The 15,425-nt window shown below is 36.8% G+C and overlaps 1 protein-coding gene across 5 annotated transcripts in view; it reads left to right on the top strand.

Moving 5' to 3' along the window:
* Positions 1–15,425, top strand: part of FXR1 (FMR1 autosomal homolog 1) — a 67,759-nt gene that overhangs the window by 7,442 nt on the left and 44,892 nt on the right. For all 5 annotated transcript variants that reach the window (XM_065942495.1, XM_065942494.1, XM_065942492.1 and 2 more), the window contains exons 2-3: positions 13,003–13,055; positions 14,576–14,669. In XM_065942495.1, the coding sequence (XP_065798567.1) occupies positions 13,003–13,055; positions 14,576–14,669 (147 nt within the window). The remainder of the gene's footprint in view (positions 1–13,002; positions 13,056–14,575; positions 14,670–15,425) is intronic.

The raw sequence follows: 15,425 nt of genomic DNA, 5'->3' as shown, positions 1-15,425 counted from the left end.
TGGACACTCTGACTAGTTAATCTTTGTATGAACACATGAAAAGAAAGTGAAAGTGAAGTCGTGTCCGACTGTTTGCGACCCCATGGACTGTAGCCTACCAAGGCTTCTCCGTTCATGGGAATTTTCAGGCAAGAATACTGGAGTGGTTTGCCATTTACTTCTCCAGGAGATCTTCCTGACCCAGGGATTGAACCCCGGTCTCCCGCATTGTAGGCAGATGCTTTACCGTCTGAGCCACCAGGGAAGTCCATAAACACATATATAGAAAACTAACTTCATCATTTCTAATTTTTGTTTCAAACTGAACTAATTTTTTTTTTTAATACATTGATTCAAGTTAAAATATTGTCTCAGAACTTAAGAAGTGAGGTGTTAGTTGCTCAGTTGTGTCAAACTCTTTGCAACCCCATGAACTGGGGCTCACCAGACTCTTCTGTCTGTGGGATTCTCCAGGCAAGAATGCTGGAGTGGGTTGCCATTTCCTTCTCCAGGAGATCTTCCCGACCCAGGGATCAAACCTTGGTCTGCTGCATTGCAGGCAGACTTTACCATGTGAGCCACCAGGGAAAATACGGGACTAAAGTGAACTTCAACTCTTGGCAAAAAGGAAGTCGTCATAGTTTAGTGTGGCCATTTGAAATCTGCAAGTCTTTCCGTTTCAGAAACTGTTGGATATTATAAACTTGTGAAATTAATAAGCCTAGAACATTACTAGTATGTGAGTATTAGTAAATACTTATGTATTTTTATGAAATCCTCACATTTTCATTGCCATTTTTTATTCGGAACAGTTAAATGTTCAGTTCTAATGGATGCTGAAGACTTGCTTTGAGTAACTTTTTTCCTTAATAGAACCTAGTGCATAAAGATGCAATAATTTCTGTAATGCACACTGTGATTAGTAAATTTGTGGACTTTATTTGTAGAGCGTGTGTCCATTGATTTGAAATAATTTTCAGATGTAGATGTTGTTCATGTTCAGTTGCAAAGTTGTGTCTAACTCTTTGCAAACCTCTGGACTACAGTATGCCAGATTCTGTCCTCCACTGTCTCCTGGAGTTTGCTCAAATTCATGTCCATTAAGTTGGCGATTCTGTCTAACCATCTCATCATCTGCTGCCCCCTTCTCATGTTGCCTTCAATCTTTCCCAGCATTAGGGTCTTTTCCAGTGAACTGACTCTTCGCGGCGGGTGGCCAAAGCATTGGAGGTTCAACTTCAATATCAGTTTTTGCAGTGAATATTCAGGGTTGATTTCTTTTAGGATTGACTGATTTGATCTCCTTGAAGTCCAGAGGACTCTCAAGAGTCTTCTCCAGCACCAATTTGAAAGCATCAATTGAAAGCATCAATTCTTCCGCGCTCAGCCTTCTTTGTGGTCCAAGTCACACATCCGTACATGACTACTGGAAAAACCGTAGTTTTAACTGTAACTCTACTGTTAATGGCAAAGTGATGTCTCTGCTTTTTAATACACTAAGTTTGTCAAAGCTTGTAGATCCTTTAAAGAAAAGTGTATTGTTTGAAGTTAAGAAAATTTTTGATTGCAATTGCAGTCTTGAATGTGCTTGTTACTGAGATCAAATTACAACTCAGATCTTTTAGATGTTGTATGTAAACATTAAACAAACAAGTTTATTACCTAGAATGTGGATTTGAGGTCTCTGGAGATGGAAAAATTAAAAAGTTGTGGGGAGTGGTTTTATATATATGTATATGTATGTGCTATATGGAAAGTGCTGACTGACAGTATTAAAGCTGTATCTCAACTCTTTAAAAAGATTTATACATGCATATGCAAATGCATAGTTTCCTTGAGCATATACAGACTTGCTTTATTATATTTAACCACACCTCCCCACCCGCCCCGCTCCCACTCCTGCCCTGCACATTTGGATTCCCTTCACTCCATCTGTTATCCACAATCCATCATTTAGGTAGCCTGTTCATAGCCAAGTAGACATCATGCCAGATTTTTTTTCATACTCCTAGAATGTAATAGATACAAATTCAGATACAATTGTAGGTGTTTCTTAGTACTGCTCTATAAAATTAGGATAATCTACATCTTGGTCATTTTCTTTGGGAATGTATTTTTTAATGGTTACATGTTTCACATAATTACCATGAAATCCAGCCATCCCTAGTTAATAAACACTTTATTTCAGACATACATGCCACTCTGTGTATGTTTTCATTGGATAGGTTTCAAAGAGAAATAAGATCGCTTGGTGGAAGGGAAATTTATCTGTTAACTCTTAATAAATGTTAACAGATTACTATTCCAAAGGCTTAACACTTAGTATTTTCTCAGTGAATCCCAGCCTCTTTACATCCTTGCCAGAAATAGGCTTTATTATAATCTTTCATTTTTGCCAGTTTGTTGGGTGTAAAGGGTTATTTGATTGCAACTTTGATTTGCAAATCCCCACTTGTGAATTTTAATGTTTGCTGGCCATTTGGATTTGCTTTTCCATAAATTGCTTGTTTTCTGCCTTTTACTTCTGGGATATCCTTTCTCACTTTTTAAGATTTCCTAGGATTCATTGTCCCCAAGAAAAAGAAATGCAAAAAAGCAAACTAACTGTGTGAGGAGGCCTTACAAAGAGCTGTGAAAAAGAAGAGAAGCAAAAAGCAGGGGAGAAAAGGAAAGAAATAACCCATTTGAATGCAGAGTTCCAAAGAATAGCAAGGAGAGATAAGAAAGCCTTCCTCAGTGATCAGTGCAAAGAAATAGAGGAAAACAATAGAATGGGAAAGACTAGAGATCTCTTCCAGAAAATTAGGGAACATTTCATGCAGAGATGGACTCAATAAAGGACAGAAATGGTATGGACCTAACAGACGCAGAAGATACTAAGAAGAGGAGGCAAGAATACACAGACGAACTGTACAAAAAAGATCTTCATGACCCAGATAATCACGATGGTGTGATCACTCACCTAGAGCCAGACATCCTGGGATGTGAAGTCAACTGGGCCTTAGGGAGCATCACTATGAACAAAGCTAGTGGAGGTGATGTTATTCCAGTTGAACTCTTTCAAATCGTAAAAGATGATGCTGTGAAAGTGCTGCACTCAATATGCCAACAAATTTGGAAAACTAAGCAGTAGCCACAGGACTGAAAAAGGTCTTTTTCATTCCAATCCCTAAGAAAGTCAATGCCAAAGAATGCTCAAACTACCACACAATTGCACTCATTTCACATGCTAGCAAAGTAATGTTCAAAATTCTCCAGGTCAGGCTTCAACAGTACATGAACCATGAACTTCCAGATGTTCAAGCTGGTTTTAGAAAAGGCAGAAGAACCAGAGATCAAATTGCCAACATCCACTGGATCATCGAAAAAGCAAGAGAGTTCCAGAAAAACATCTATTTCTGCTTTATTGACCATGTCAAAGCCTTGACTGTGTGGATCACAATAAACTGGAAAATTCTGAAAGAAATGGGAATACCAGACCACCTGACCTGCCTCTTGAGAAATCTGTATGCAGGTCAGGAAGCAACAGTTAGAACTGGACATGGAACAACAGACTGATTCCAAATAGGAAAAGGAGTACGTCAAGGCTGTATATTGTCACCCTGCTTATTTAACTTGTATGCATAGTACATCATGAGAAATGCTGGGCTTGGATGAAGCACAAGCTGGAATCAAGATTGCCAGGAGAAATATCAGTAACCTCAGATATGCAGATGACACCACCCTTACGGCAGAAAGTGAGAACTAAAGAGCTTCTTGAGGAAAGTGAAAGAGGAGAGTGAAAAAGTTGGCTTAAAGCTCAACATTCAGAAGATTAAGATCATGGCATTCAGTCTCATCACTTCATGGCAAATAGATGGGGAAACAGTGGCAGACTGTTTTTTCAAGGCTCCAAAATCACTGCAGATGGTGTTTGCAGCTGTGAAATTAAAAGATGCTTATCCTTTGCAATAAAAGTTATAACCAATTTAGACAGCATATTAAAAAGCAGAGACATTTCTTTGCCAGCAAAAGTCTGTCCAGTCAAGGCTATGGTTTTTCCAGTGGTCGTGTGTGGATGTGAGAGTTGAACTATAAAGAAAGCTGAGTGCCGAAGAATTGATGCCTTTGAACTGTGGTTTTGGAGAAGGCTCTTGCCAGTCCCTTGGACTGCAATGCAAGGAGATCCAACCAGTCCACCCTAAAGGAAATCAGTCCAGAGTTTTCATTGGAAGGACTGATGTTGAAGCTGAAACTCCAGTACTTTGGCCACCTGATGCGAAGAGCTGACTCTTTGAAAAAGACCCTGATGCTGGGAAAGATTGAAGGCAGGAGGAGAAGGGGACAACAGAGGGTGAGATGGTTGGATGGCATCACCGATTCAATGGACATGAGTTTGAGTAAACTCCAGGAGTTGGTGATGCACAGGGAGGCCTGGTGTGCTACAGTCCATGGGGTCGCAAACAGTCGGACGTGACTGAGCGACTGAACTGAACTGGGGACTCATTGTAAGAGTAACCCTTCTTCGTCTGTAATCGGTTAATAGTTAACACTCTGGTATTCCTGTCTATAGAGATATCTATTTTTTATGTACTGAACTGTTATTTCCCTGTTAAGACTTCTGGGTTTCCAGCTTGGTTAAGAGCCAGTGTCCAGGTTATACATATAATTTCTTAGATTTGCTTGTAGTGTTTTATTCATGTTTACTACATTAAAACTTATTTTGACTATTCATAGGCAGTTGTGCTAGCACCATGTGTTACGTAATCTCTGTTTTAAAGATTTTTTTTCTATTTTTGCACATGCGGAAATGAGGTACTGTCTGGGATTGGGAGGAGAGGAAGATGTCCAGCATTTGGGAGAGATGGGTCCCGTTCAGTGTTGATAGAACCTTCTGAAAATTGCTCCCAAAAGTCTCTAGGGTGCTCTGGGAATACCATAAGAAGTCTGGGCAGATAAAGCCAGTTAAGAGTCTTATTTTCCTTACCTTACTGCTTTGGTCCCTCTCTAGTTTTACCTACCACGTAATAAGTAATGGATCTGAGACCAATCTTAACAGTAAAATCAGTAATACTGCACACTTAAGTTTTTTTTTCCTTTCTCTAGTAAGGAGTTCTCTCTGTATCTGTTGACCATATACACCAGAAACATAAAGGTGTTTATTGTAAATTCTTTATAAATTACTTGACATAAAAGTTCCAGAAAGAATATCTGGTGTTTTGTAGGGGATAGGAGTAGTTTTAAGTACTTCTGGCGTGTCTTTGAGTGCCTGGAAATACTTTAATTGAAGAAGCTTCAGCTCTTTCAGTTTGCAGATTGAATGAGACCCTTATCTGTAAAATTGTTTAGGTAAATATGACCACCTAGGTCCAGGAGTCAGTCAATTTTCTCAACCTAATAGAGTTTCTCATCTGAATTACAAAACAGAGAAACGCTGTTTTTTTTCTTTTTTTTTTTCCAGTTTTTCCTAGGATTATGCATAGTTAGTATTTTTCTATATGCCTGGGTGAGGAGTTAGTTCATTACACACAATGAATGCCTTAGTGATTGAACTATATTATATTCTCTTAGAACCCAGATTAAGAAATAGTTTGCTGTATTCACTTTTTTCTTTTAATCCTGTAAAATGGATCATACATGTGTAAAGTGCAAAAACATGACAGCAGGTGATTATAACTGTTGATATGTTTTTAAGTACAAAAGTAAGCCATGGGTGAAGATGTGTGTATAGTTGAAATTTGGGTCTTAGGGTCCAGAAAATGGGTTGTATTTCTATAAGTAGATTTGGGAAATCAGTGAAAGAGTTATACGATTTCCTTAGAATGGCATCAGTTGTAAGAGGCACTAAGAACAAATGTTGCCAATTGATCTATGAGTAGTCATAGTTTTCTCTTTTAGAACTCTTGTTATATACTTACTTAAAGATTATCTTTGAGCACTTGTATTCATGAAATGGAAAATACAAGCAAAATAAATTGGCTGCGACATCTTTATGTTCAGATGATCGTATATCTTCTTACAATATCTTCCTCAGTGCCACGGAGAGCATTGATGTTGCAAGCATACATTAAAAGAGCTCTCCTCTATTATCTCCAGGATTTTCTTCCAAGAATTTTCACCCACTCTGCAAGTTTTGATGCTGGTGCTTTCTTGATTTTATCAGAAGGTGTCAACATAACAACCTTCTGGTAAGAAACCTAAATCCTTCCTAAAATGGTATTTCATTGGTTTGCAGATTGAATTATCAAGGGGTTGCAGTCAAGTGCCACAGAAAATTGCAAGCAAACCAAGTTTGAGCATGCTTAACAGTGACATTTATATCCTGGCAGCCATTCAGCTGTTTGCTACTCTAAGGTGCCATCAATTCTAGGAAGCATCCTGATTTTAGGGACTCAGAATTGTTAGAATTGATGAGCTGGGAAGGTAGACTGGGACCAGAGAATCACTAAACTGATAATTGATCAAAGGATAACAAGTGATCATCCATTTTGTCAGCTTTTTAAAAACAAAAACCTGAGGTCAAATTTTGCATGAATTATGCTATTAGCGTTTCCTTTCTCATGGGTTATATTTTTGTAATTACATTTATCTGCAGCAGTGAACTTCAACCATGGAGGTTGGTAAAATGGAGAGTTTACCCAGTCAGAGGAAAGGCCCTATAGGATCTAACAAACTGAAGCCTGTCCCTCTTAATATATTGAGAATTTATTTTAGTTTATTTTTAAAATATTTTATTGAAGTATAGGTGATGTACAATGTGTTGTGTTTCTGTTGTACAGCTAAGTGTAAGTGATTTGGTTTGCATATATATTTTTTTCATATTCTTTCCCTTTATGATTTGTTACAAGATACAGAGCATAGTTCCTTGTGTTATACTGTAAGGCCTTGTTGTTTTTCTGTCCTGTGTATGATAGTGCGCATCAGCTAGTGTCAAACTCCTGATCCTTCCCTCCTCCACTCTGCTCCCCCCTGGCAACCGCAGGTCTGTTCTCTGTCAGTTTATGTTCAGAAATACAACATTTGTTTATTTAGAAATGAGATGTTTTATCACAAATTTGCTTCAGTAATTAAGCCATCAATTGTAATGCCCTAACACATTGGAAAAGATGACTAAAATGTAGTTAATATGACTGTTGTGCTAAATAAATGTAAAAAAAAAAAAAAAAGCCACTTTAAATTTCATGCCACTGATCCCGAGAAAGACTTTAAAGAAGAGAAACTGGAATAGATCTTAAATTTTATAAGAATACTTGATCAGATTTGCAGGAGGCAGTCATGTGACTGTGGGAGTTTCTTGGCTTGCTTAGAAGAGTAAAATGATAGCCCTCTGCTTTCACCACTTGAGAGTAGAGTCATTAACAACATAGACTTCTGTGGTGGTCTTCTCTGATGGTCCAGTGGCTTAAGACTCTGCACTTGGTGTTCTGTCCCTGGTCAGGGAACCAGATTCCACATGCCACAGCTAAAGATTCTGAATGCTACAGTGAAGATCTTGTGTGCTGCCTCAAAGACTTGACCCTGCCAAATAAATATTAAAACAAAGAAAAAATGTAGTTTCCATTTAGGAAGATTATTCTGTTTCTTAATGGCCTTTTTTGTTCAGTCTATTGATAATCAGTAAATGCGTCTAACAAGAATTTTGAAGTTTAATAAGAGTTAACAGCTTTAGGGTGTAAGTCTTGTTTTTTGGGGTATGGGCTTCCACTTACATCTCGTTTTAAGGATTCAAGCTGTAAGACTTCTGTTGGTAGTTTGCTGAGTATTAAGGTTTTTTTTTTTTTTAATGATTGATTTACTTATTTTAGGGGGAGGCTGTGCTGAGTCTTCATTGCTGCACATGCTTTCTCTGGTTGTGGCGAATGGGGGCTGCTCTGTAGTTGGGCTTCTCGTTGTGGTGGTGGCTTCTCTTGGGGACTCTGGGACACGGGCTTCACGAGGTTCTGCTCCGTGGCTTTAGAGCACAGGCTCGGTAATTGTGGCACACAGGCTTAGCTGCTCCATGGCATGTGGGATCTTCCTGGACCAGCGACCAGACCGGTGTCTCCTGTGTTGGCAGGTGGATTCTTGACCACAGAGCCACCAGGGAAGACCCTGAATGTTTTTTTAAGTTTCTGTTTCCCTCTTCATAAGATAAGTAAGTTTTGTGTTGTAATGAATTGCAGTAATAGGAGGTCATTACTGGCTTTTGAGAAACCTAAGTAGCAAGTGAAGTTGAAATGACACTTTGCAGGCCAAGAAAATTTTTTAGACTAGTATGATGTGTTCCTAATGAATTTAGTGGGAATGTTTTCAAAGAGATTTATGGATCTCTGTAGATTTCTAAGCCATCACTCAAGCAAAGCCTCTGATAAATTGATCAGTATTTTAAACAAGGTAGCTAAATTAGATTTTGATGTTTTGTTCTGGGACTTTACCTTAAATAGGCTTTTTAGGAAAGGTGCCTTATTTCTTCAAAATAGTATTGTTATCAGACTTGACTTTTTGGAGTTTAAAAATATAAATTAGCAAAAGCATTCTATCATTTAATTGATAAGGATTTAATGGAAAGTGTTCCAGACAGAAGATGAGATTTTTTAATATTTATTTTAAAAAATATTATTTTGTAGAGTCTTTAGTTTTAGTATATAGGATCTAGTTTCCTGACCAGGGATTGAATTTGGGCCCCCTCACTGGACCACCAGGAAGTCCCAAGATGAAAATTTAGGTTCATTTATAATCTCCTAGGGAGTTAAACTTGGGGGCTGTATATATGTGTATAGTTTCAGCTTCCCTTTCTTTCCAATGAGAGTGAGGCATCTGGATGGTCTGTAAAAGATGATGCTTATCTTCAGAGTGGCTTTCCCATAGCCTGGGTCCATAATTCATCTGTTCTGATTTTTGACTATATAACCTCAACCTTTCAATTCCTGAAATTCATTCTTATCATGTTTGTTGTTGCTTAAACTATAGGATTTTCCCCCCTATGATTCAGTTTAGTCGCTCAGTCGTGTTTGACTGTTTGCGACCCCATGGACTGCAGCACACCAGGCTTCCCTGTCTATCACCAGCTCCTGAAGCTTGCTCAAACCCATGTCCATTGAGTCGGTGATTCCATCCAACCATCTCATTTTCTGTTGTCCCCTTCTCCTCCTGCCTTCAATCTTTCCCAGCATCAGGGTCTTTTCCAGTGAATCAGTTCTTTGCATCAGGTGGCCAAAGTATTGGAGTTTCAGCTTCAGCATCAGTCCTTCCATTGAATATTAAGGACTGATTTCCTTTAGGATGGACTGGTTTGATCTCCTTGCAGTCCAAGGGACTGGCAAGAGTCTTCTCCAAGACCACAGTTCAAAAGCATCTATTCTTCGGTGCTCAGCTTTCTTTATGGTTCAACTCTCACACATGACTCCTGGAAAACCATAGCTTTGACTAGATGACTTCGTTGGCAAACTCTGCTGTCTAGGTTGGTCATAGCTTTTCGTCCAAGGAATGCTGTCTAGGTTGGTCATAGTTTTTCTTCCAAGGAGCAAGTGTCTTTTAATGTCATGGATATAGTCACCATCTGCAGTTACTTCGGAGCCCAAGAAAATAGAAGTCTGTCGTGGTTTCCATCGTTTCCCCATCTGTTTGCCATGAAGTGATGAGACCGGATGCCATGATCTTTGTTTTATGAATGTTGAGTTTCAAGCCAGCTTTTTCACTTTCCTCTTCAGCTTTCATCAAGAGGCTCTTTATTTCCTCTCCGCTTTCTGCCGTAAGGGTGGTGTCACCCTTATGATTACCCTCATCGAATTGAAAAACCTGTTTTTCAGCTGTAGTGTTCTATAACTTGAAAAATGTGTGTTTCAGTTAGGTAGATATTTGGAACCCGCACCTTGTTCTTTCTACCGGTTATTTAAGCTCCCACTTAAAAATTACCAAATACCTTGTCTTTTTTTGGTCTTTACTACTGTAGCTTTAAAAATAAATTTTAGTATTTGGTACAGATAGTGTTTTCTTGTTTTTCCCTACCCTCATTTAAAAGTTGTCCTTTTAAATGCCTTCTTGTTTGTTATTAAAATACATTTGAATCAGTTCTAATGAGATGGATGAAACTGGAGCCCATTATACAGAGTGAAGCAAACTAGAAAGATAGCACCAATATAGTATACTAACACATATATATGGAATTTAGAAAGATGGTAATGATAACCCTATATGCAGGACAGAAAAAGAGACACAGATGTATAGAACAGACTTTTGGACTGTATGGGAGGTGAGGGTGGGATGATCTGCGAGAATAGCATTGAAACATGTATATTATCAAGTGTGAAACAGATCACCAGCCCAGGTTGGATGCATGAGACAAGTGCTCAGGGCTGGTGCACTGGGATGACCCAGCGGTATGGGATGGGGAGGGAGGTGGGAGGGGGATTCAGAATGGGGAACATATGTAAATCCATGGCTGATTCATGTCAATGTATGGCAAAAACCACTACAATATTGTAAAGTAATTAGCCTCCAACTAATAAAAATAAATGGAAAAAAAAAGTTCAACTTTAGTCCCTCAACAGAATTACAGTCCTTAGTGTTTTAGTGGAATTCCATTTAAGTGTATATGGACAAATTTAAAATATCAAGATGTAAAAATGAGATGTGGTTTACATTTTCCTAACTATTCTAATTATATTCATTAGTTAAGTTTCACACATGTCAGCATATAGTTTGTGTGCAGTATTTGTGTTCTTGAGGGTATTTCTAGGACTTTGCTCTTGTTAGTAGACTATTTTTTTGTCTGTTTTATTTTTCAGCTGTTTATTTTTAGCTAGAAAGGAAAATTAATTTTGGTTAATTTGGGGCCTTACTGAATCTTTGAGTTGTCTGTTAAGTTTTTATTTTAGGTTATTCTGTTTTGAATTGCTTTTGAAAAAGACAGATCTTCAGTTAGTGCAAGTGCTCAGATATTCCTCCTATTCCCTTTATCCCTCCCTTACTCCTAGTTTACATACAATTTTTGGCATTCCTGAGTTTTTACTGTATAATGCTTTTTTTTTTTGGTCAGGGATGGCTTTCTAAAAGGTTTTGATTATACTTTAAATATGTTAAAGTGCCTTGTTACTTATCCATGATTATTTTAAATTGTAATTAAGAGATTCAACTGTAAATATATACCTGGCTGTATGAAAGAACAATTTAAGGGACCATTTTATGATGGCTTGGAATCTTCTGCATTTGTATATGCATGAAGAGAAGAAAAGGAAACGTCAGATATTCTGAGAAATAGAATTCTGGGCCAGATGAGTATGACTAGGAAGAGAGACCAAATTCCCAAAGGTTGGACTAACAAGGAAGAGAGAAGTTATGGAGACTTAGTCATAAAGTCGTGTGCAGGAAAGTGTTGCCATTGTTATTTGGCATCTCCTGACTCTCATTTTGGCAGAGGCCTAACCCTGCCATCTCTTTGAGTATCTAGGAAACACCGTCATTCTTGTGAATTGAGAAGTGTTTACCGTGTTCTGTATCAGTGTGTCAAATTTTATAGAGATTTGGCCATTAGAAGTTCTTTATCCTAAGAATCTAGGGTTTGGGGATTAGAACATGTCTTTTAATTGTTCACTACAGTCCAGATACACTTTACTTGGGTATCAAGTTTTTAATTTATTTAAACTCTGACCTGAAAGAATACTAGCAATAAGAGAAGGTTACAGAGTTACCTTTTTTCCTTTAAGTGTTAAAAATGCGTGCATTCAAAGCTGATGCTGATGTTTGTGGTGTATGTAAAGTAGGAGTGGGGAGAGGTATAAGCACTGATTTTTAGCTAGGAGAACATTTTTATTATGACAGTAGAATTTTCCAGTGATTTGGAGCTCTAGTTGAATTTACCCAGTATACAAATTATATAGAAATGATAAAGATTAATGGAACATCTCAAACTTTTATTTTTGTTTGTTAAGTACTAGAAAACATTAGTGAAAGTTTGGCTAATCTCCTATGGAAATGATACGTCTTACTCTAATATTCATGAACTTGGTTAATTCTCAGTTTATGAAAATATTCCTTACCGTACAAATGGCAAGAGTATAATAGAGAGAGATTTGCTGGTGACCAAAATGACTGCTGGAAGTAGATGTGCAGATGAACTAGTAGAAGTAGAGGCTGGCCAAGAAGTCATTGTTGTAGCGTGATTAGAAAAATCACAGCTTGAACTGAATGGCAACTCTAGCTTTGAGAGGAGAACAGTCTTCAGAATTGCAAGTCAGGTGCTACTACTGTACTCTTGGAAGTATCTTTGAGTTTTAGGCCTTGCATGAAGATACATGCATTGAAATGCCCCATAACATGCAATTAAATCAATCACAGGCATTGGGAGCTGAACAGCGATCCAGGCCAAATTACGGAATCATACAATTGAGTAGCAGATGTGGGAGGAGGGCATTGAGAGACTAGATACATAACTCCATATTTTGTGATTGATCATCCTGCATTATTAAAGAAAGTAAAATGATTTTATTTTCAGCCTCATCTGTTACCTTCTCCTTTCTTAAGTCTTTAGTTCCAAAGATTTTCCAGGGTGGTAGTGCTGATCTATTTGCTTTTGGTTTTTCCAGTCAGTTTGTTTCTTAGTCTTTAGTTTGCTAATTTGCTTAAAATAATACCTGACACATAGTGTTTAAGTATTTTGGAAATTGATGAGGACATGTTTTAAACAAGTACTGCAAGTTTGTGTGTGTATTTATTTAGCTAGTTTATACTGTATATTATGGAGTTTAGTGTGATATTTTAGAAAAGAATTTTAAGTGCCTAGTGGTTCAGAGTATGTGAGCATTTGGCAAAAGTTGAGAATATTGCAATTCTGATAGACAGTAATACAATGTCATTTAATATCTGTTGTAATCATGAAAGAGAGGTTAATTTGCAGGGTCAACACAGCTCATAAACGATGGAGATGGAAAGCAAAACCTGATCAGCCTATTCCAAGCTCTGGGTTGTTATCAGTATTCCTGTTGTCTTTGTATCTCTAATATAGTGGCTTAGAGGTAATGTAACGTTTAATTGAATATTCATTTTTAAAAAATTTTTTTTTTACAGGGATTTATCAAAGATGTTCATGAAGACTCCCTCACAGTTGTTTTTGAGAACAAGTAAGTTATTTTTTATTGATAGAGATCCTAATTTTGAAGATTGATAGTGCCAAACTGCTGCTTTTGGGTATTCCTCTTACAATCAGAAAATGAATGTGCTTTTGGGTGGGGAGTTCTTTGCTTTAATTATCTTTTTGAGTTAGTTTTTGATGACTTCACCTGGTTTTCTGCTCACCATTCACTTGTCACTTTTTCTATGACTCCTTTCTTTGCCAAATCACATGTCAACATGAATCAGTTTTTGCAAAACTGGATGACATGAATGTAATTATAACATGCATACTTCTTAAAACCCAGAATCTTTAAATGATACTGCACAAGGCCTTCCAAATGCCCTTTTAATAGAATAAATATATTAGGCTGCCTTTAATTGCTTGATTAGTCTTAAGGAATAATAAAGTTTTATAGATATTGTAAAGGTTAGGTAAAGTTGTGCTAAAAATGTCAAAGATGTGTGCTGAGCTTGGTTAGGAAGGATTATAAAGAAGCACTGTATAATTGAAGGTCAGAAAAGAACTGGGCAACTTTCCCCTTTTAAGCTGTTTCTGGAACTGCCTGAAGAGCTATGGGCGGCACAACATCTGTTTCATGTAGAAACAAGTGTTGAGATGATTCCTGTCTTTGAGCACCTATTATTTAGACAGTAAAGATGGAAAGAAAGCACTCCAATATCTTTTACTTTTCTGTTTTTTGCCCATCGTTAGCATATAGAAACCCATCATCAGTTCAGTTCAGTTGCTCAGTCGTGTCCAACTCTTAGAAGCCATAGGAATATATTATGTTCTGTTGTACCTCCCAGGCATATATGAATGATTTATTAGAACCTAAAATAGGAAAGCATTTTAATTTTATCAACTTTGTTATAAAATATAGCACACAAAAAGCACAGCTAAAGCAGTAGTTTTAATACATTTGTATTTACTACAAAGATTAAAATAAAATTTTTCTAGGTTTTAATTATCTGTGTTCATTGTAGAAAAGAAATTGTAAGAAAGGTAAATCTTGGTAATTTACTGTTCAGAATAATATTGACTACTTTTCTATATTTCTGTGAACATGTACACTAAAAAGGAATTATGCAGTTTATATTTTATAATCTTTGGAATTGTGTTCCTTTGACAGGTCATTTAGTTGTAAAAATGTTTGTAGTAAGTTGATCACAGTGTAGCAGTGTAGAATGACATTATTTTAAGTCTGAGTGATTACTATGAGCTTAGCCTTTTTCATTTGCAGAATGATGTATGTGCTGTCACCTTAGCATGAGTGACTTGGAAGGTAGTATGTAATTATTATCAATGATGTTAATTACCTGTGAACTTCATCAAGAGCTATGCAAAATCTGTTCTGTCTCAACAGTCTGCTTGGAAAAAGTTTTCATGCAGAGGTTGTTTTTCTTTGGGGAAAGCTAAATGATTGATTTGAAAAGTTGACAGTGCTAAGCATAGACTACATAGCTTCTCTATTAAGGAGTGTTAGAATAGTATATATTAAAGCTGTTCATTCATTTTCTAATCCTTCAGTTGGCAACCAGAACGCCAGGTTCCATTCAATGAAGTTAGATTACCACCACCACCTGATATAAAAAAAGAAATTAGTGAAGGAGATGAAGTAGAGGTATGTATTTATAAGTTTATTTTCTTGTGTACCTATTTTTTTGTTTGTTTCAAATAGATATTCTTGTAGGAAAATCTGTTAGCTGATAGAGAATAAGTCTAAATTCCTTTTCTCTCTTCTTCCTATTGGTAATGGCTGTGTAGTAGCAGTACTTGAGCTTTGGAGCCGGAACTGGGATTAATATGTCAATGCTAACGTTTTTAGCTTTATAGCCCTGGTCAAGTTTGTTTTTTTAACCATTAGAATAAAAATAATTTGAGAATTAAAGATGATAGTACATTTGAGTTGTTTTCCACAGAATCTGGTGGAGAGAACTATATGATGTTGGTCATTACTTTCCCTTTTTTTTTTTTTTTGCAAGTTATTTTGTCTTCAGTGTTTTCCTTAGTATTTTTATAAGATGTTAGTAGTTATCCTTTATTATAGTGATCATTAATATAGTTCATTTGTAACAATGTGAAATGTTGTAATAAGCATACTGCCTTTTTGAATATTCTAATATTCAGAAAGATTTAAAAGGGAAAAAAGCAAAAATCACTTCCTAGAGATAAAATGCTATATTTCATGGTTTACATATTCCCAGGTTCTTCCTTTCTTCTCTTTTAAAAAATAAAAATTGTATTTCTTTGTATCTTGTTTTTTTCAGTTAGTAACTTCTGAATATCTTCAATATATATTTATTTTTGATTAATATGTCTGCTCTTATGCAATAAATTTTGAAATAATTGTGAAATAGAAGTATGAATTTGTTGGAGA

Source organism: Muntiacus reevesi, chromosome 8, assembly GCF_963930625.1.
Source record: "Muntiacus reevesi chromosome 8, mMunRee1.1, whole genome shotgun sequence".
In the NCBI taxonomy this organism is placed as follows: domain Eukaryota; kingdom Metazoa; phylum Chordata; class Mammalia; order Artiodactyla; family Cervidae; genus Muntiacus; species Muntiacus reevesi.
The sequence above is the reverse complement of the archived record's forward strand: the minus strand, read 5'-3'. Positions and strand labels throughout refer to the sequence as shown.